Genomic DNA, 20,578 nt, shown 5'->3' with positions numbered 1-20,578 from the left:
AGCATACATTACCAGTCTATCGAAATCTTTGCAGTCGTTCAAATAGGAATCACGACTGAGAGGGCATTAATATGATTTATGATTTCTTCTGATGAATATTTGTGGTGACAATCTGATCCATTCTGACAGTCAAAGACAAATTTCTTCCCCGCGTTCGAAGGTCGAAACAAAAAAAAACCGAAGACAAGCTTTGGAACAATTGTAATGCATATTTTCCGACCATCTTTTGTGATACAAACGCCAACACACGCATAGCATTGCCAACCAGCAGATAGAAGGCACGTAAGCCACTAAGTCCAAAATATTATTTTAAAAAACGGTAGAAAAAAAACGAAATGTACAAATGTATGTCTCAAATGATGTTCAATTTGAGAAACAAGCCAAAAATTGAAACGACAGCGTTAAACTAACGCTGAGACGAAAATTAGCAAGCATTAACTAGGCAAATAAAAATTGTCTCGTTGCCTTATCAACTCCTCGCTGGACAAGGGTCGACTGTTGGCCGAGTAGGGCGGGGGAGGGCCAACCACTGAGCCAGATCTGACAAAACAGCGACAAAAAACAAAGTCACCATAGAAAAGAGATAAACAAGCCAGCAACTTGAGCTTTAAGATACAAGAAATTAAAGCATTAACACAGAGGCGAAGCTGCGCTTCTCAAACACTAGCGAGAACACGACCAAAAAGCAGCTCTATCAAGTGAAATACGAAAAAGTAGAAATGAGCCTCGAATTAGCTAAGTGTCTGATTCGAATCTGCTATCTAGCAAATTTGAGTCTCACGCACTTACCACGGATGCTTGAAATCCCAAAAAACTAGCCACCAATAACGCAACTACATATGCTAATAAATTGCCAATTCGATGTAGCAAAAGTAGCACCAGTTACAAAAAGACAAAATTTGCCTACCGATTCAAAAAGGCACCAAAAGAAGCACTTTTATTTGCGACTTAGGCTGGAAAAAAAAGAAAGTTCAGACAAATATAATTTGCTTCGCAGGTATAAATAAACAAGAGTAGCCGGCTGCTGTGCAATTACCAGACATTTTCAACCACGGTTAATTAAAAAAATACTAAATTCAAAAAATCCTTTTACCAAAATTAGGACGTTTGTTGAGCACTACATGAATCTTCAATAGCTAGTTTTCCTTCGGTAAAACTGAGTTTTTCATCATTTAAATAAACGTTTTTCACATAGCAAACATTACCAGTCTATCGAAATCTTTGCAGTCGTTCAAATAGGAATCACGACTGAGAGGGCATTAATATGATTTATGATTTCTTCTGATGAATATTTGTGGTGACAATCTGATCCATTCTGACAGTCAAAGACAAATTTCTTCCCCGCGTTCGAAGGTCGAAACAAAAAAAAACCGAAGACAAGCTTTGGAACAATTGTAATGCATATTTTCCGACCATCTTTTGTGATACAAACGCCAACACACGCATAGCATTGCCAACCAGCAGATAGAAGGCACGTAAGCCACTAAGTCCAAAATATTATTTTAAAAAACGGTAGAAAAAAAACGAAATGTACAAATGTATGTCTCAAATGATGTTCAATTTGAGAAACAAGCCAAAAATTGAAACGACAGCGTTAAACTAACGCTGAGACGAAAATTAGCAAGCATTAACTAGGCAAATAAAAATTGTCTCGTTGCCTTATCAACTCCTCGCTGGACAAGGGTCGACTGTTGGCCGAGTAGGGCGGGGGAGGGCCAACCACTGAGCCAGATCTGACAAAACAGCGACAAAAAACAAAGTCACCATAGAAAAGAGATAAACAAGCCAGCAACTTGAGCTTTAAGATACAAGAAATTAAAGCATTAACACAGAGGCGAAGCTGCGCTTCTCAAACACTAGCGAGAACACGACCAAAAAGCAGCTCTATCAAGTGAAATACGAAAAAGTAGAAATGAGCCTCGAATTAGCTAAGTGTCTGATTCGAATCTGCTATCTAGCAAATTTGAGTCTCACGCACTTACCACGGATGCTTGAAATCCCAAAAAACTAGCCACCAATAACGCAACTACATATGCTAATAAATTGCCAATTCGATGTAGCAAAAGTAGCACCAGTTACAAAAAGACAAAATTTGCCTACCGATTCAAAAAGGCACCAAAAGAAGCACTTTTATTTGCGACTTAGGCTGGAAAAAAAAGAAAGTTCAGACAAATATAATTTGCTTCGCAGGTATAAATAAACAAGAGTAGCCGGCTGCTGTGCAATTACCAGACATTTTCAACCACGGTTAATTAAAAAAATACTAAATTCAAAAAATCCTTTTACCAAAATTAGGACGTTTGTTGAGCACTACATGAATCTTCAATAGCTAGTTTTCCTTCGGTAAAACTGAGTTTTTCATCATTTAAATAAACGTTTTTCACATAGCAAACATTACCAGTCTATCGAAATCTTTGCAGTCGTTCAAATAGGAATCACGACTGAGAGGGCATTAATATGATTTATGATTTCTTCTGATGAATATTTGTGGTGACAATCTGATCCATTCTGACAGTCAAAGACAAATTTCTTCCCCGCGTTCGAAGGTCGAAACAAAAAAAAACCGAAGACAAGCTTTGGAACAATTGTAATGCATATTTTCCGACCATCTTTTGTGATACAAACGCCAACACACGCATAGCATTGCCAACCAGCAGATAGAAGGCACGTAAGCCACTAAGTCCAAAATATTATTTTAAAAAACGGTAGAAAAAAAACGAAATGTACAAATGTATGTCTCAAATGATGTTCAATTTGAGAAACAAGCCAAAAATTGAAACGACAGCGTTAAACTAACGCTGAGACGAAAATTAGCAAGCATTAACTAGGCAAATAAAAATTGAGTGGACGGCCGTATAGTCGAAAAAACTCTTTGAAAATGTGTACTATAAAAAGTTTCAAACCCGCTTTGCCACGGCCCCCTAAATACATAAGCGCATAAAATATCATTTCTTCCTTTAAACAGGCTCTATTACGAGGTAACTAAGACAATGTAACAGGCATTGAAAACATTAAAACTCAAAAACCTTCAAAGCAATAATGAAAAACGGAAATTATTCAAAATCTTAAGCACAATCATCTGCATCCTTACAAAGGTTGAAACCATCCAAAACTGTGAAAACTCTTAGCCTTCAAACAATGTTGGAAATCAATGTTTTCTAGTTAACAACATAAGTAGAAAAATGATAGTTTGACAGACAATTCAAGCTTTCGGGAAGTTCCATAGAAATGAAAACAAAAATTCTAGCCGGGATGCGAACCCCAAACCTTGTGCTCTCAAGGAACGCACGCAATCACTAGACCAAATAGTACGAAAATCGAAGTTACTGAGATTTCGTTAAAAAGCAAGGTCAATTTCTTAGATTTGTTAAGAAAAGTTGTTTGTATGAAAAAGGGCTAGCTCCCGATTACTAGTACAGCTGCTCTCGCAAGTGAAACAAATTCATTCAAAAACCCGAGTGTTAACTCATTCTTTTATATTACAAATCCAAAAAAAATTTCAAAACAATTGTTCAATGAAAATACATTTATTCTTTTCAGACTGCTCTGAGCAAACGACAGCTCAGAACTTAAGGAATAAATTTAGTTTAGGCGCCTTCAGAAAAATGCTACGGCTGACCGATCGAAAACCGATGTCGTAAAATAGTATTCCCACTCCAAACTTGCCCCTTTACACTACCCCTCGTGGATACTCCGTGTTCTCTCTCGGCTAGAAACCCAATAAGCATGCTTTATCAATAACGTTCTGATATTTTCTTAAACTTATAAGCTAATATTGCATCATAAAATTAATTGGTACTCACAAACCAATTTATGTTTCATAAATCAATTTATTTGAGATCAAATACAGCAATCGACATATTCAAAAGTAAAATTCAAAGAACAAATCTTCGATTAAATTTGATGATCGCCAGAAGACAAACAGAAATGATATTTAGAGCAAAATTGTCGTTCGACGCTGTGGAAGGGGGCATTCAAAAACAAACATCAATGCAAAACATTTTATAAAACAATTCTGATACCAGCAGCAAAATCAGGAAGTAATTCTTTTTCTGGTATCCATTTTTGGTCGCTCAAATCTTAGTTTTTTTTCAAAACTCGACATGACATCGGTTCAATTTGAAACTATTTTGAGTAACACTTGCCCGGAAAACATGATGAGTTATTCAGTGTAAATAAACCAGCGAAAGTATAAATCAACCAAAAATGCGCGCGGATATAAGGCAGCCGACAAGTTACATAATTGTTGCATAACAATTCAGGGGTGGATCTAGGATTTTCTCGAGGGGGGGGGGGGGGGGGGGGCGGATTTTCAAAAAAAATTCTGACGACCTTTTTTTTTAGGTCGACCAAATTGATTTTTCAAGCTCTCCCAAAGCACTGTTTTGCCCATATTTTGGCAAATTAAAAAAATTAAAAAAAATTAAAAAGGCAAATTAAAAAAAAAAAACAGTCAAAAAAGCCGTTTTTGGGAGCTTTTTGAAAAATTTTGACAAAAAAATCGCGTTTTTTTGGCGTGCGCTCCCCCTCAAAGTTAGTATATATTGGCGCCAAAGGCGCCTTTAGAAAAATTTTAGGGTCGGTCGTCCAAAAATGGATTTCTTAAAAAGTACCAAAGGGGGGACCCTTTGGGTCGGCAGGGTGTCGAATCCCTGAGGGGGGGGGGGGGGGGGGGTCGTCCGCCCCCCCCCTAAATCCGCCCCTGTAACTATTATACAAAATTTAAATATTTTCGGCTGGTTGATACTTCGGCTTGTTTATATACCACCGTTATTTTTTGCCAAAAAAAAAATCAAACAAATTTCTTAATGGCAATTCTTTTTCGCGAGGATTTGATACCATTAAACGCCTAATAGTCATGAAAATTGCTTTCAGAAAGCAAACTTTCCTTTATCGAGCAATTGTTTTTGAATTTTGTGGTTGAATTTCAGCAACTTTTGAAAACTTAGCAAGTTAATTATATTTTACAAAACTTGCTTTAATAAACTATTTGAATGTTTGATGGGCGTAAACTCATATTCAACAAACAAACAATGGCGATAACAATGTCTGGGTACCATACAGCTCTCTTCTTTTGTCTGCTCCTGTGACGAGAAAGGAAGAGTTTTCAGATTTAGGTTCAAAACAAACTTCCACTGGGAGTACCTCCTGATCCCCCTTCGCTCTTCATTCTGTTCACATAGGTACTGGCCACTATTTTGTACGCATCCAAGTACCTGTAAAATGGTTTTTTTTTATTCTGACCGTTCAGGGCCAATTTTTCTATACCAGAGGATCAATTATGGTGCTATCTTAAAGCCTTGTAGTCGTTATTGGTGACTGGGGTTCAAATAATGTATATATTCAGACTTTCTCACAAGGCCGAGAAAACTGGTATAAGATTATTGATTCATGGGTCTTTAGAGAGCAACTATATGAAATTTTTAAGCTTACACAAAAACATTCATGTTGGCATATTACTAAAATTTCGATCTTTTCTCAATTTTAAAATTCTTTTTGGATCGATTCTTTTTAAAATTGGTTATTTAGGCTTATAAAATAACGTACTGCCAGGGGCGGATCTAAGATTTTCTCGAGGGGAGGGGGACGAATTTTCAACGAAATTCTAAAAAAAAATCGACCAAATTGTTTTTCCGAGCTCTCCCAAATCACTACAAAGACCGTAATTTGACCAAATTTTCTGCGCCCAGGCAAATTTTTGAAAAAGCCAAAAAGGCCTTTTGAGGCACTTTTTGTAAAAAAAAAAAAATACGGCCCGCGCTCTCCCCTTAAAATAAGTATATATTGGCCCCAATGCGCCTTTAGAACAATTTTAGGGTCCGTCACCAAAAATGGATATCTCAAAATAGTACTTCGGGTCGGCAGGGGGTTATCGAATCCCTGAGGGGGAGGGAGACGTCCGCCCCCCCCCCCTGAATCCGCCCCTGCGTAGTGCTATACAACACTTGCGATACAACACAAACATAGCAAGGCACGCAAACTGACCGACAACCGACAAAAAAGAGACGAGACGAAATCCGCAAAAATAACTTCAAAAACTTTTTTGGAAAATTGTCGACCCCCCCCCCCCCCCCGGCCTCACATAAGCATCGATTTCATAGTGTAACGAGTGGTTTTACGAGATTGAGAAGACCAAAAATGTTTGTCATGGCCTACTTATTCCGTATACTACATTTTATAATAATCCGACAATGTGAACAGAACAATTACTCTAAACAAATTGCAGGTGGGGGAAAAGGAAAGAGAGCCGCCGAACATAGCTGAGCAGACACTAGCTAGAAAAACTGTTTTCATAAAAATTTTATAGTTTTATAGTTCCCCCCTCAAAACGTTTAGATTAAAAACTCTTTTCGCTAATTAAATGCCTAAAAATGAGGTCACTGAACGAATATAATAGAAGCTGAAACCTTTTAAGCCGAATATGGAGAACAAAAAAAATACTGGTAACAAAGGAAATGAACCGAACTTAAAAAGAAATCATAAGTCAAACCCCGAAAAAGTACATTTGGGCCTGAACAAATTTTGAAAGCTTTTGCTGAAAAAGGAGCGAAAAAAAATCACGACCTATATCATTCATCGACTCTTAAATATCATATTTTGAATAGAACGGGTATTTAAAATGCAGACTTGCTTTGAATTTGTCTGTTAGTTGACGAAAGTACAGATTTGGAGATTACCATCAATTTCAGTCATCCTGTTAACAAAGTTTTTCCGAAAAAAGTCTAGTACCCGTTTGCAAGACCCTTGTTTTATTGCAAGGGTAATAAACACTCAATAGCGGTTACTAACCGGTCGATACAATTCCTCAGACACGTCTCCTCTCCCCCTCCCAGGTACTTTCCAGGTCTACTCACGCACTTCGGGTAGATACACTTCTCCCCCGCCGCCTGCAGAAGACTCTGTACCTGCAAACATACAACAAAACTCATTTAGTACAGAAGACAAGGGTACGCATTAATTCAGACAGCAAAAAAAAACGGAGGCCTTTTTTTATAAGCCCCGGCCCAGCATCCACCATTCAACCTAGGGCCTTTTTTCTGTGGGGGAGATAGCTGTCATCCATTTTGCGGCAGCCGGTCCCACCTTGAGGAGTCCGATGACACTGGGACCCCTCCAACTGTCACCAAACTGAGGCCTTGCTTAACTGTTATTGAAATTTTGCACCACGAAAAAGCACAAAATTGAAATAAGGCAATGGGATGAAAAAGAAAATACTGTTCAATAAATTGGAACCACCTTCAGTTTTTACAAAAAAAAGTTGAACAACACCAAGCTTATACACAAGGGTAAAGCTGCGCTTCTCAAATACTAGCAAGAACACGGCTAAAAAGCAGCTCTATTAAATGAAATAATACGAAGAATTACGCTTCGAATTAGTAAAAATTCGACTACGTTTCGGATTCGATCCTGCGACCTAGGAAATCGAATCTCACGCACTAACAACAAAGCAACGGAAGCCTAACAATTCAAAAACACTAGCCACAGGTAAAGCGGAGAACATGCTATAAAATTCCAATGCTACAGATCGTGATTATAGCCAAAGTGCCGCCAAATGAGCATTTATATTTGCGAGCTAGATTACAAAAAAGGTTCATACTAATACACCACGCTCGGAAGCTCGCTAGCATAGATAAATAAAACTAGCGTGTACCTCCAGCGCTTCAAACAGATACGTGAGCTTGACAATGGCCTATATATGAAATAAATGCAAAAAAAAACAATGAAATTAATGCAACAGTAACAAAAGAAGGGAAATCCAACGACGCTTTTGATTTCAAAAAAAGAGCCATAAAAGATTTCAACTAAAATGGCCAAACCTCCGAAACGATTGGGTTTCATATCTTCGTATTTTTATCTCATAAAGGAAACCTTAAAATGGCCGACAGCGTACATCTGCATTTTTCGTATTTAAAAAAACTTTTGAAACAATTTCAACAAAATCATCAAATTCGTAAATGGGATTCATAATCCAGCGTAATTTATTTTAAATAATCAGACTTTTTTGTTTTAAAAATTTTGAAAAATTAATTTTAAAAAATAGAATTTGAAAACTTTAAAATTTTAACACAAATATTATGATGGGAGGCCACATCTGCATTCGCTGGTGGTAAACTGACATCATCCAATCAAATGGTCGACCAATTCAAATTTTTTTTTTTGAAAACCTTTGAAAAAAAATAAATACGTCATTTCTACGAAAATAAAATTCGTTGAGCAGTCATTTTGGAGTCCAAATTAACATTCTGAGAGCACCTTGGGAGTCCACATAAAGCTGAGTATTTCAAACTTGGTGCAGTTTTTTAACCATTTTTTTGTAGCTCTATTTTTTTTGAAAAAAGTTGAAACACAAAAAACGGCAATATCAGACTAAACTGATTAGAGATATCAAACTTGGAGGCAAGAGCTGCAGCCTCTGAGAGTATTCTGAGACCACCCCACTATAGGAATGGAAACTTCAAACTTAGAAGGTTTTTTTTTTGAAAAATTATGAAAAATATGAAAAGAACATATCTCGGAAACCAAAACCAAATGAGCAGTCACCTTTCAAGGCAAGATTTGCAAACTCTGAGAGTATCTCGACAGCGCCTGAGTACAGGTTTAGGAATTTCAATTTTTGAAATTTAGTAAATCTAGGTTTTCTGAATATTTTTTGAAAAAATCAAAAAAAACGTCATATCTAGGAATCTTAAGATTTCAGCAGCCCTAATTTGAGGCAAGACCTGCAAATCCTGATAGTACTACGACAGCGCCCAACTACAAGCTTGAGAACTTGAACGTTTGTTAAAGTTTCATATCTAAATTCTTTGAAATTTTTTCAAAACATCATAAAAAACGTTCATATCTCGGACACTTAAAGGATTTGAGCAGTCATACATGGAGGTAAGCTTTGCAACCCCTGAGAGTACCCTGACAGTGCCCAACTACACGGTTGGCAATTTCAAATTTATGAATTAACGTTTTCTGAAAATTTTTAAAAAAAAAAATCAAGAAAAAAAAGGTCGTATCTCGTAAACTAAAAGGATTTGGGCGTTCAAAATTGGAGGCCAAATTTGAAACCCCTGGTCAAAACCTGACATATCCCACAATTGGGTTGCTTATTTCAAATTTGGTGAAATAATCAATGAAATCAAACGGAAAAAAAATAGAAAAAACTGGAAAATAGAAAAAAAACTCTTAACCATTGCAATATAACATTTATCATAAACGTGCAAAAATTATTTCGTTAAACATGCCAAAATAATACGTCGAAAAAGCTTCAGCATGGGAAGAAAGTAAAGCCTTGAAAACTATAGATAGATGCATAGATAATAGATAACAATAATTTATGATATATATAGTCTTTTCAATAAGCATATGACAATATTGGTGTTTGATAAAATGAAAAGAAAAACATTTCATTGCCTTATTGTTCATGTTTTTTATATTAACTAGTAATAGTTTTATTCACTTTTTCTTGCATCGCAACGAGCAAGTCGGCCTATTATAAGCTTGGACAGAACCTGTTGCATCTGTAGAGCCATCTGCGTTTGCTGGATAATGCTCTCCGCGTTCTGAGGTGAGGAGCCGGAGCCACTGCTAGCTGAACCACCGAAGTTCATGATTCAGTCAAACAAATCTAAAAATGCATTCTCTCGATGTACCGAAATTCATTCGTCCAAAAAATAAGCTCAGCCCCTTGTCATTCAAAAATGACAAACTACTTAAAACATAGACAAATTACTGATAGTTCAGCACACAGAAGCTGAGTATCGCTTCACCTGCGAACAATAAAACAACACAAATACACTCGAAACAAAGCCTTGAATATGACATGGTGAATATCAGTCAGAAATCTTACCTTCTTTACATATTAATTGAATGACATGTTTTCCGCATAAGGCCTGAATTTTAGGGGCTATAGAGTGCAACGTTTTAAAAAGCTTAGAGCAGAACTTCTAAGAGTCATTCAGTCTAGAACATTCTAGAAATAATTTTGAAAAGTCCGAAACTATTTAAATAAGATGACCTCGATTCAACTTCAAGACTAGACGGTACCTGTCCTTTTTTGTCAAAAAATTGCGTTCACTGATTCACGAATCAACTAGAAACAGTTACCTCCATGCTTAGTAAGACTAACTAGTAGCAAACCGATTCGCGGTATGAAACATCTTAAAATATTTCAAATTTTCATAACTTGAGACGCGTGCATAGAAACACTTTTTCCCCATCCGATTTCCTTGATGAAACAACTCTTATTTCAAATTTTCAAAGCTTGAGTAATTTTTCTTAGGAAACTTGAACTTTTTCGCAAAACGATTCGGTCTATGAAAATATTGTAGCTGCAACAGTTTGCTTAGAAAAATTTAGCTTTATGCCAACCAATTCGGTCATGAAATAAATGGACACTTTCCAGATTTTTATAGCTGGATTAGTATGTATAGAAAAACATAAATTTTTCGCGAACCGATTGTCTTTGAAACAAATTGAACAATTCAAAATTTAGTCGCTTCAACAGCTTGCTTAGAAAACTTAATTTTTTACAAACTAATTTGGTCTGTGAAATAATTTGAAAGATTTCAATTTTCAATAGCTTTAATAGCTTGCCTAGAAAGACTTAAATTTTTCGCAAAATGATTCGCTCTATAAAATATCTTAAAATATTTTTCTTAACTTCAATAGCTTGCTTAAAGAAAATTTGACTTTTTGCCGACTAATTTGCTCGATGAAACAACTTGACTTATTTCAAAGTTTCAGTGTTGGACTAGCTTGATTAGAAAAACATAGCGGTATTTGATAACTAAAAGGGATCTCTTTAACTATTTCCCCCGTACTTGGTTGGCAAAACAATTCGGTCTATAAAATAACTTGAAATATTTCAAAAATTCTTTGATTGAATGCCGGCTTCAATAAAAAAACTTCGTTTTTTCGTCATCCGATTCGTCATGCGATAATAGATCGCTTAGCACGTTGCATAGAAAAATTTCAATTTACGGCAAAACGGTTCGGTTTGCGAAACAATTTAAAATATTTCAAAAGTTTCATTGCGTGAATGGCTTCATTAGAAAAACTAAAATTTTCGCCAGCCGATTCGATTACGAAATAACTTGAAATATTGATGTTTTCGCGAACCCGTTTCGATTTATGAAATAACTTGAAATATTTTCAAGTTTCATCGCTTGAACGTCTTTTAAAGAAAAACTTGATCTTTTTGCCATCCGATTGATTCGCTACATGAAATAATTTGTACCATTTCACAGTTTGAAAGCGTGACTAGATTACTTAGAAGAACTTAACCTTTTTAGGAAACCGATGTGGTCTACGAAATTTTCCAAATCGGTTTACGGTATGGTTTAACCTGAAATTGTTCAGAGTTCAACCTGAAATTGTTCGTTTAGCTGAACTTGAATTTCTTGAATAGCTTGATCAGAACAACAAATATCTTTTTGCGATTCGATCGATTATTGGAGACGAGCTTGCTAGTCAGTCTACAAAGCAAAATTATTCAAATAATCTTTTAAAGACACCGAGTAAAATTATAAATATATTTAAAAATCGAAATTACAACAAAATGCTTTCGTATGATACCTTACGAGAGTTCTCTAAAAATCCCTTAAAAACTTGGACACAAAAATCTGAACAAAGCGCACACGAGGTGAAGTTACACTCCATACACTTAATGATACACAAAAGAAATAACTGTTCAGTCCTTGAAGCAAGCAAAATAAAAATAGATTGCTTGCTTCTATCAAGGCGCATTGGTTTTTTCTTCAGAAAAATTCGATTCTCAAAATAACAGTTTTCTAATTTTTTAATCTTTTAGCAATGTATCAATATCCTGAATTCAAAACAAAAACACCAAGGTACCAGCAGGAGTCTAGATGAGTCCTGTGAACAAAAATATTTACGGGACAGAAAGTCTAGCACCCGATTGTAAAACCCTTGCTTATCGCAAGGGTGATAATTAATACATTCTGTACAACATACTTTATGCGCAGCAGCTGTTTTATCCGTCCGAAACCTCACTATGAATTGAAATGAATGCAACTAATTGGCTCCAATCTAGCGTTACTAGACGGGACATGAATCAGTTTATAAGTGACACTGTCATAAGGGTGATGATTCTCAAAAATCCATAAATTTTTCAGAAATTTCGGCAAAATTGTTTTCCAAAAAACATATTCAGACACTTCAGGACACAGGCAAAAGATTCAACGGTTCCCCCTGGTACACTTTTTCAATTGTTATAAATCTTCATTGGAAGTCCATAGTCCATGAAAAAATCTGATTAGAATCTCGTTTTCAATTTTAATTGACATCACTTATTTTCGCATCACTTTTATCACAGTCAAAAAATACTGGCTAGGTAACAAAAAAAAAACTACTATTAAAAAACAATAAGAGACTAGCATCAAGACTCAACACGAATATATTCTTAAATACCTACCATTCATAAAAGCTTATTTCATATTTGCAATCCTGGTGAAGAAACTATTTGTGAGAAAAAGACCTCCATGCAACACTATCGGAACTCGAACCCCAGACATTAGGGTACAAAAGCATCCGCGTTACCTCTAGGCCGAATAGGAAAATGTCACTAAGCTATGGTCCCAAAGTACAGAAAGGTAAGAAAAGTTGTTTATGGGATAAAAAGTTTAGTTCCATTAGAAGAAACTTGCTTTCACATGTGTACTTACTAGAGTCAAAGGTAAGAGGTTGACACAATTAATCAAATAACAAACAATCTTTGACGATAGCTTCGACCAAAAAGTCAGATATTCAATTATCTGCACCATTACACCATTAGCAGTATGTAAACATGAGCTATCAGCCAGATGAGTAAAATTTGAAAATCTGGTAAAAGAGTAATATTGCAAAACGTTTGTCAAAAGTTCTTTTCCTATACCATATCAAGGAATAAACGATATTTTTAACAACTAATGCGTTATTTGCACCAATTAGCTTGCCAATTTTGCTTGTTTAAACTTTTCAATTTTAGTTTCCGAAATAGTTTAATTGTTTGCACCATTACACCATTAGCAGTATGTAAACATAAGCTGATAGTTTGAGTAAAATTAGAAAAACTGGTAGAAGAGTAATAATGCAAAAGTTTGTAAAATCTTCCCTCCCTTTACCATATCAAGTAAAAAAGATATTTTTCGACAACTAACGCGTTATTTGGACCAATTAGCTTGCCAATTTTGCTTCTGTTTGAACTTTTCAATTTTAGTTTCCGAGATATGACAAATTTAATTATTGCTTTTCTCAAATTTCCAGTAAACCAATGAACTTTCAACATAAAAAATTTGTTTCAGGTTACAAAGAAGAATGCGGTAGTATGCTGTCGACCTTTTCAGGGTTGTCAAAAATTCACATATCTGAGGTAACTCTGAGTTTTAGAGATATGAGCAGTTTGGTGAAGAATTACCTACAAGTTGACTTTAGAAATCGTTAAATAATTGATAAAGAAAAGCCTGATGAATGGGCTCAGTTTAATTTAATGGTTGCATTGAAAAACGTTGTTTTTGTATATTTTTTAGGAAGCGCTTTTCACGTTCAACAATCTAATTAAAGAACCGAACGTGCGAGTCATCAGCTAGTTCGATTCAATTAAGTTGCATGTTTATGACGCTTACCTTGCGCGTTAAAAAAAACTGGTTAAGGCGCGCATTTATTCATGAAAATTCTTTTGACCTACTCAAACCAAGGGAAAAGTCATTTGTGAAGTAGGCAGATTTTTCATCTCGTAGTACTGGCGGATCTACAATGTTTTTAGAACTAAATGAATCAAAATTATTCAAAACTATAGATAATTGAAACTTCAAAGAAAAAGAGCTAATTATTGACTTAATTCCAAAAACTTAATAATAAAATTCAAATAGCAAAAAATGGCAAATTTTCTTGGAACTCAATTAGTTGCACAAAACAGGAATACATTGAATTTTTTTTTGAATTGAGCAGAAATATCTAAATCTTAGGCAAAATTGGTGCTGGGCAACTAAGCCGACAAAAAAATCTATACTCCGATTTGAAAACGCTCGCTAATCGCAAGCACAAACGCTGTTAAAACTAAGATCTTTAAATGAAAAACTAATTTGCAAGCTGCTGTTAAGTTTCTCCATTTCGAAAAAATTCGCCATTTCTACAAATTAATTTGCAGATTTTGCGAAAAATTTTGCCAAATTTCCAAATTCAATCAAATATTTTTGAGCAAAATCTATATCATAAAAGATTTGAGTTAAAATGAAAGAAATTGCAAACATAAAAAAATTACCAACTTTAAATAAAAACGATACCCGACAAAAAACTCAAGCACCCAAAGAAAACTTCCAATTAAATAAAACCAAAACAAAAAAATCATTAAAGAACTAATGATTTGGTAAAAACATGCTCTTTTTTGTCACTACTTAATGTGCCGCTGAATTTCGCATTTCCACATACAACAGTGCAGATCTCAAAGACTATCGCAAAAGCGTGACTTTTTGTTGCGCAGATTTTTGCCATGTCTGATACCAAGTTTAGTTTATGTCCCACACGCACGAAACAAATTTGACACAAAAATTTCCCAAAAAAAGGTCCTTGCACAGAAACCACCAAATCTTGATATAAATTTAGCCGGTTTTTAAAGAACCATATGATTTCTCCAGATGATTTCTGAATGTAAACCCTGGTAAGAACAACATTTTAAGCTTTATAGGGTATCGGAAATTGCTAGACAAACATAAATAAATACAAATAAATCATTCCGGCCGTGTTATCGGAGACGAAACTTCAGGAGCGAGCCTAGTGTTATACGGCAGAGGCGAATTTGAACTTCGCAAACAAGCAAAATTAAAGGAAAACTTAAGCCACCCCACCACCCGCACGCAATGCTACATATCTTTGAATCGTCCCCTCATATACTTTTCACTCCCAAATTCCACAAGCTATGAAAAGATTAAAGTGATATCTTGCTCGCCTAGTAACGCAATAATAAGTTAAAATGGCTTAACTCAATTCATAACTCGCTGCTCAATCTAAGCGTTAGTAGAAACTAGCGAGCCCGCCTCCATTAATCCATTGGCTCGCAAAAAATTAATTGTTGTTCTGATCAAGCTATCCAAGCAATGAAACTTTGAACAATTTTAAGGTCAGCCATATCGTAAAAAATTGGTTCCTGAAAAATTGGAGTTTTTTGAAGTAAGCTATTCAAGCTATGAAACTTTGAAATATTTCAGGGGTACTTCACACAGCGAACTGATTCGCAAAAGACTCAAGTTTTTCTATACAAGCTATTTAAGCCATAAAACTTTGAAAGATTTCCAAGTTATTGCACACACTGATTTGGTTCGCGAAAATTTTAGGTTTTTCTAAGCAAGCTATTCGAGCTAAGAAAATTTCAATTACTTCAAATTATTTTATGGACAAATCAGTTTGCAAAAAGCTATGAACAATTAAAATATTTTGAGTTGTTTAGACCGGAATTTTTGCGAAAACTTAGTATTTCTAAGCGAGCTTATCGAGCGATAGAACTTCGAAAAAATATGTTTCATAGAGCGAAACTGTTCGCAAAAAAAATAAAGTTTTCCAAGCAAGCTAATCAAGCTATGAAACTTAGAATTTGGTTGACCGAATCAGTTCGCGAAAAGTTAAGTTTTTCTAAGCAAGCTTTTAAAGCTATGAAATTTCGAATGATTTCAAGTGATTTCATAGAGCGAATCGTTTTGCGAATAGCTCAAGAAATCTAAGAGAGCTACAAAGCTCTGAAACTTTTAAAATTTCACAAATATAAAATAATTGCAAAATTTTAAGTTTCAGAGAAACTTTTAAATATTTGAAACTTTTAAATATTTGAAACTTTGAAATATTTCAATTTATTTCAAAGGTCAAATCGGTTTGCAAAAAGCTCTGAAACTTTTAAATATTTCAATTTAATTCAAAGATCAAATCGGTTTGCAAAAAGCTTGCTTACAAAAAATTTGCGAAAGTTTTGCTTAAAAAAATTTGCAAAACGATTCGGTCTATGAGATGACTTGAAATATTTCAACGTTTTTCTGAGCACGCTATTCATGCGATGAAACTTTGAAAAATGCCAAGTTGTTTCATAGAGCAAATCGACTGGCAAGAAATTTCAACTTTTTTATTCAAGCTATTCGAGCTCTGAAAGTTTGAATTTTCAAGTTACTTCATAAATCAAATTGGTTCGCGAAAATTTTAAGTTTTTCTAAGCAAACAACTCAAGCTAAAAATGTTTGAAGTATTTCAAACTATCTATTTTCTAGACTGAATCGTTTTGCGAATAGGTTGTTGTCTTCTAAGCAAGCAATTCAAGCTCTAAAACTTTGAAATATTTCAATTTATTTCACAGGATAAATCGGTTTGCGAAAGTTTTGCTTAAAAAACTTAAACTTTTCGCAAAACGATACGGTCTATGAAATAGCTTGAAATATTTCAAAGTTTTTCAGAGCACGCTATTCATGAGATAAAACTTTGAAATATGTCAAATTGTTTCATAGAGAAAATCGACAGGCGAGAAGTTTCAGTTTTTCTAGGCAAGCTACTGAGGCAATGAAACTTGAATTATCTCAAGTTTAAACCGAGCAAATCGATTGTCGAAAACTTTTTTTTTAAAGCAAGCTATGCTAGCGATGAAACTTCGAAATATTTCAAAACCTTTCATAGCTCAAACCGGTTTGCAAACAGCTAGTTTTCTAGCAACGAGATTGCTGTTTTCAGTAGGTTCATTTCAGAATGAAATCAATCTGAAAATGCAAAATTTCGGAAAAATTGACAGGCACTGTCTACCCTGGAAAATGAATTGAGTTCATCTTGTCTAAAGAAATGAATTTTTGTCAAAAATATTTCTAGAATATTCCAGACTTAAGAAAATTTAAAAGTTCTAGACAATTCTTGGCTTTCTCTAAAACGTTAAGCCCAAAGATTTTTTTAAACGTTGCATTCGACAAAGCTAAAACATTGCGTTCAGTTAATCATTCCGACTTTCATTTAAAATATAAGACTAGGAAAGATTCAATCAAAAATTATCTTTACAGAGTCAAAACGGAGCAACACAAACATGAAAAAACATAGCCAACTAACAGTTGGAAAAGAGTAATGAACGCAAGTAAACAGAGATGCTTGTTAAGCTCTTTGAATGTCTAGAGAAATTTATGATTGGCGCTTTTTTGACAACATTAACCCAACTTGGGAAAACTGGATCAATAGGTATTCCGCTGGAAACTTAAAAATTAAATTCCATTTTCGAAACTAGAAATTAATCACGTTTTTTCCACCATTTCAGCCTTCATAATTGGAGAGTGCATTTTGTCTACCTTCTATCAAATCAAATTGACTTGAACTCAAAAAGTGCATATGTACCTAATGGCATTCATAAAAGCATTAAATTGTGTGAATGCATATCTGTAGTTATTAGAGCATTTTAAGACTTTTTTCCTGAAAAAAAAAACACTAAAATCTATATAAGAGTCTTCACTACGTTCATTACTTTTAATTAAGTCGAAAAGGAAAAATGTTTAAAAAACCTCACCTAAAATTTTTGAATTTTTAAATGAATAGTAGCCCAGCTAAAGCTGGAGGTACCTGTTCGATGTTTTTCGAATTTGTTATACTCATGCAGGACGAAATGCTTAATTTCAAAATAGGATTTTGCCCAAAACCTTAGTTGTTTTTCTACTAAAATAAGCAGGAAGAGTGAAAAATTTTAAAAACATTACATTTCTCCTTTAAAAATTCTATAGCGGGTAATAATTTTTGTGTAGAAAAATTGTGCGTACTCGATTTTGCAGGAGAGATTCTCTCAACCCGTTTTCTTTATTTACAGAAAACGTCAGACTTGGGAGGGTAGTCCTCGAGAAAATTCAAAAAGGTTCAAAAAAGATTAAAAGTCATAAATTTGACTTTTCCGAGGGACATACTTTTTTGAATGAAAATATTTAGAAGAGCTGGAGATGCAAGTGAGCTTCCAACAACCCGTTCGATCTATTAAAATCAACATCTCAGATTTAAGAGGGCAGAGAAAATTAAGAATTTTAACAAAAAACGGTCAAAAAATTGCCAAAATGACTTTTCCGAGGGCGATAGTTTTGTGTAAAAAAATGGCGTACTCGATTATGCAGGAGAATTTCCCACAATCCGTTATTTCAATTGAGTTTAAAACCTCAGATTTTGGAGGGTAGTTCTCGAGAAAAGTCAAAAAGGTTCAACAAACGATCAAAATTCAAAATTTAGACTTTTCCGAGGGTACTTTTTGTGAATGAAAAATATCGGAGTAACAGCAGATGCAGGTGAGCTTCCCAAAACCCAATCTTTGGATTGAGTTTGACTTCTCAGAGTGCAGAGGGAATTTTCGAAAAAGCAAAAACATTCAACAAAAACGATCAAAAGCATTTACTTGATTATTCCGAGGGCGATAATTAATTATGTAAAAAATTGAGCGTAGCCGGTTATGCAGGGCAGCTTTCTGAAACCCGGTCTATCCATTGAACTAAAAATACCAGATTGTTGAGGGTAGTTTGTGAGAAAATCAAAGTCAAAAAAATATATTTTTTTTATTAAGAAAAATGGACGTACTCGATTATGCAGGGGAGATTTCCACAACCCGTTATTTCGATTGCGCTAAAACCTCAGACTTGGGAGGGTAGTTCTCGAGAAAAGTTTTCAACGGTCTAAGTCGAAAAATGGCTTTGGAGAGGGCCATACATTTTTGAAAGAAAAACTTCGGGAGTAGCCGCAGATGCAGGTGAGCTTCCCACAACCCCTTCTTTGGATTGAATTAAGTCTCAGATTGGAGAGAATAGTTTTCGAAAGAAGTCATTAAATTTTTTTTAAAAATCAAAAAATCACTCTTGAAAACTCTGAGTGACATATAATCACATCTTGAAAACTCTGAGTGCCATAATCACATCTTGAAAACTCTGAGTGCCATAAAACTGAGTGCCAAAAAATCACATCTTGAAACCTCTGAGTGCCATAATTTGAAAACTATGAGTGCCGTAACCGCTTATGCAGGGGAGAGTCTCAAAATCCTTACTATCCATTGAACTCAAAATCTAAAACTTGAGAGGATAGTCGAGAATCCACTTTTTCGGAAGCTGTAGACAGTGGGTTAAAGAAAAAAAGAGAACAGGGGTTTATGCAGGCAACACAGTAAATCAGGCAGTCTTTCCATTGATACCCTTTTTCGAAAATCAGTACAACAGTTTTCGAAAAAAACTAAACTTTCTCCTGTTTGAAGGCCATAACTTAATTTCTAGAAAAAACTGAGCGTAGCAATTTCTAAACATAGGTTTTCAACAATCTGCTGTGTCGATTAAACTATGTATGATATCAGATTTGGCAGGATAGTTATCGAGAAATGTCCAAAAAACTGTCAAAACCTCAGATAGTTGACAACTCTGAGAATCATTACTTTTTGCTTAAAAAAATTAGATCATCGCCACTTATGCAGAAGAGATTCATCACACCTGTAGATTCAATTGAACGCGAAAACCTAGGTTTGGCAGAGTAGTTCTCTAGAAATAACATATTTTCAAAAAAGGGTCAAAGATCAAAATTTTGAGTTTTCCGAGGGCCATAATTTATTGTGTAAAAAAGGGCGTAGTGACGTATGCACAGGAGCTTCCTACAACCCGTTCTTTGACTTGCGTCCAAAATCTCAGATATGGGAGCGTATTTTTTGGCAAAATTCATAAAACTTAGCAAAAAAAAAACAACGCTCAAAAAACCAAAAAATTGACTTTCCGAGGACGATAACTTCGTGTAAAAAAACGGTGATTGACCGCTGATGCAGGGGAACTTATCACTAACCCATATGTCCATTTCGGCGTACCTATAAATCTCAGATTTGGTAGGTTACTTTTTGAGAAAACTAAAAAATCGGTCAAATAATCCCATCACAGACTTTTTGGAAGGCTGTAGACAAGGGTTAAATCGAAAAGAGACTAGGGGAGTAAGCAAGCACACAATAATGTAGGCGATATTTTTTATGAATAGCCTTTTGTTGATAATCGTTAGAAAGGTTTAAGAGAAAAAAAAAACTAAATTATTTGCAAAGTGATGAAAATTTTCCAAAGCGTCTCAAAAAAATTTTAATGAAAAACCCAATCCCAAAATTTGTTATAATACCTGTTTTTATCAAACAAAATTAAATTAGGGGAGTAAGCAGGCACAAAATAACAGAGGCGGTCTTTTTATGAATAACCTTTTGTTGATGATCAGTAGAAGGGTTCTTGAGAAAAAAAAACTAAATTATTTGCAAAGTGATAAAAAAATTTCCAAAGCGTATCAAAAAAAATGAAAATAAAAACCCAATCCCAAAATTTTTTATAGTACCTGTTTTCATCACACAAAACTATGGGCCCAGCTAAAACTGAGGGCACCAGTTTGATAACTTTTGATCTTAATGTTCTGATGCCGGATGAAATACATATTTTCAACAATGGGCTTCGTTCAAAACCTTAGTTGTTGAACTAAAAAAATGAGTAAAATTTTTTGAGAATTTGAAAATTTTAATGAGGCAAAACGTTTTTCATGCTAATTTCATGCGCAGCCGTTAAAGCACGGAGGCTTCTCACGACCTTTTGCCTCGAGTAAACTCGATGAT

The 20,578-nt window shown here is 34.9% G+C and overlaps 2 protein-coding genes across 2 annotated transcripts in view; both read right to left on the bottom strand.

Moving 5' to 3' along the window:
- LOC134848506 (stomatin-like) overlaps positions 1–20,578 on the bottom strand; it is a 331,343-nt gene that overhangs the window by 211,006 nt on the left and 99,759 nt on the right. The window lies entirely within an intron of this gene.
- On the bottom strand, positions 4,737–9,639 carry LOC134848288 (uncharacterized). The gene is made up of 3 exons (XM_063865682.1): positions 9,501–9,639; positions 6,790–6,905; positions 4,737–5,216 (listed from the first exon to the last, which is right to left on the bottom strand). Exons 1-3 carry the CDS (start codon positions 9,597–9,599, stop codon positions 5,120–5,122), a joined length of 312 nt encoding a protein of 103 aa, XP_063721752.1. The 5' UTR covers positions 9,600–9,639; the 3' UTR covers positions 4,737–5,119.

Source organism: Symsagittifera roscoffensis, chromosome 6, assembly GCF_963678635.1.
Source record: "Symsagittifera roscoffensis chromosome 6, txSymRosc1.1, whole genome shotgun sequence".
Classification (NCBI taxonomy): Eukaryota; Metazoa; Xenacoelomorpha; order Acoela; family Convolutidae; genus Symsagittifera; species Symsagittifera roscoffensis.
This window is presented reverse-complemented; position numbering and strand designations above follow the sequence as displayed.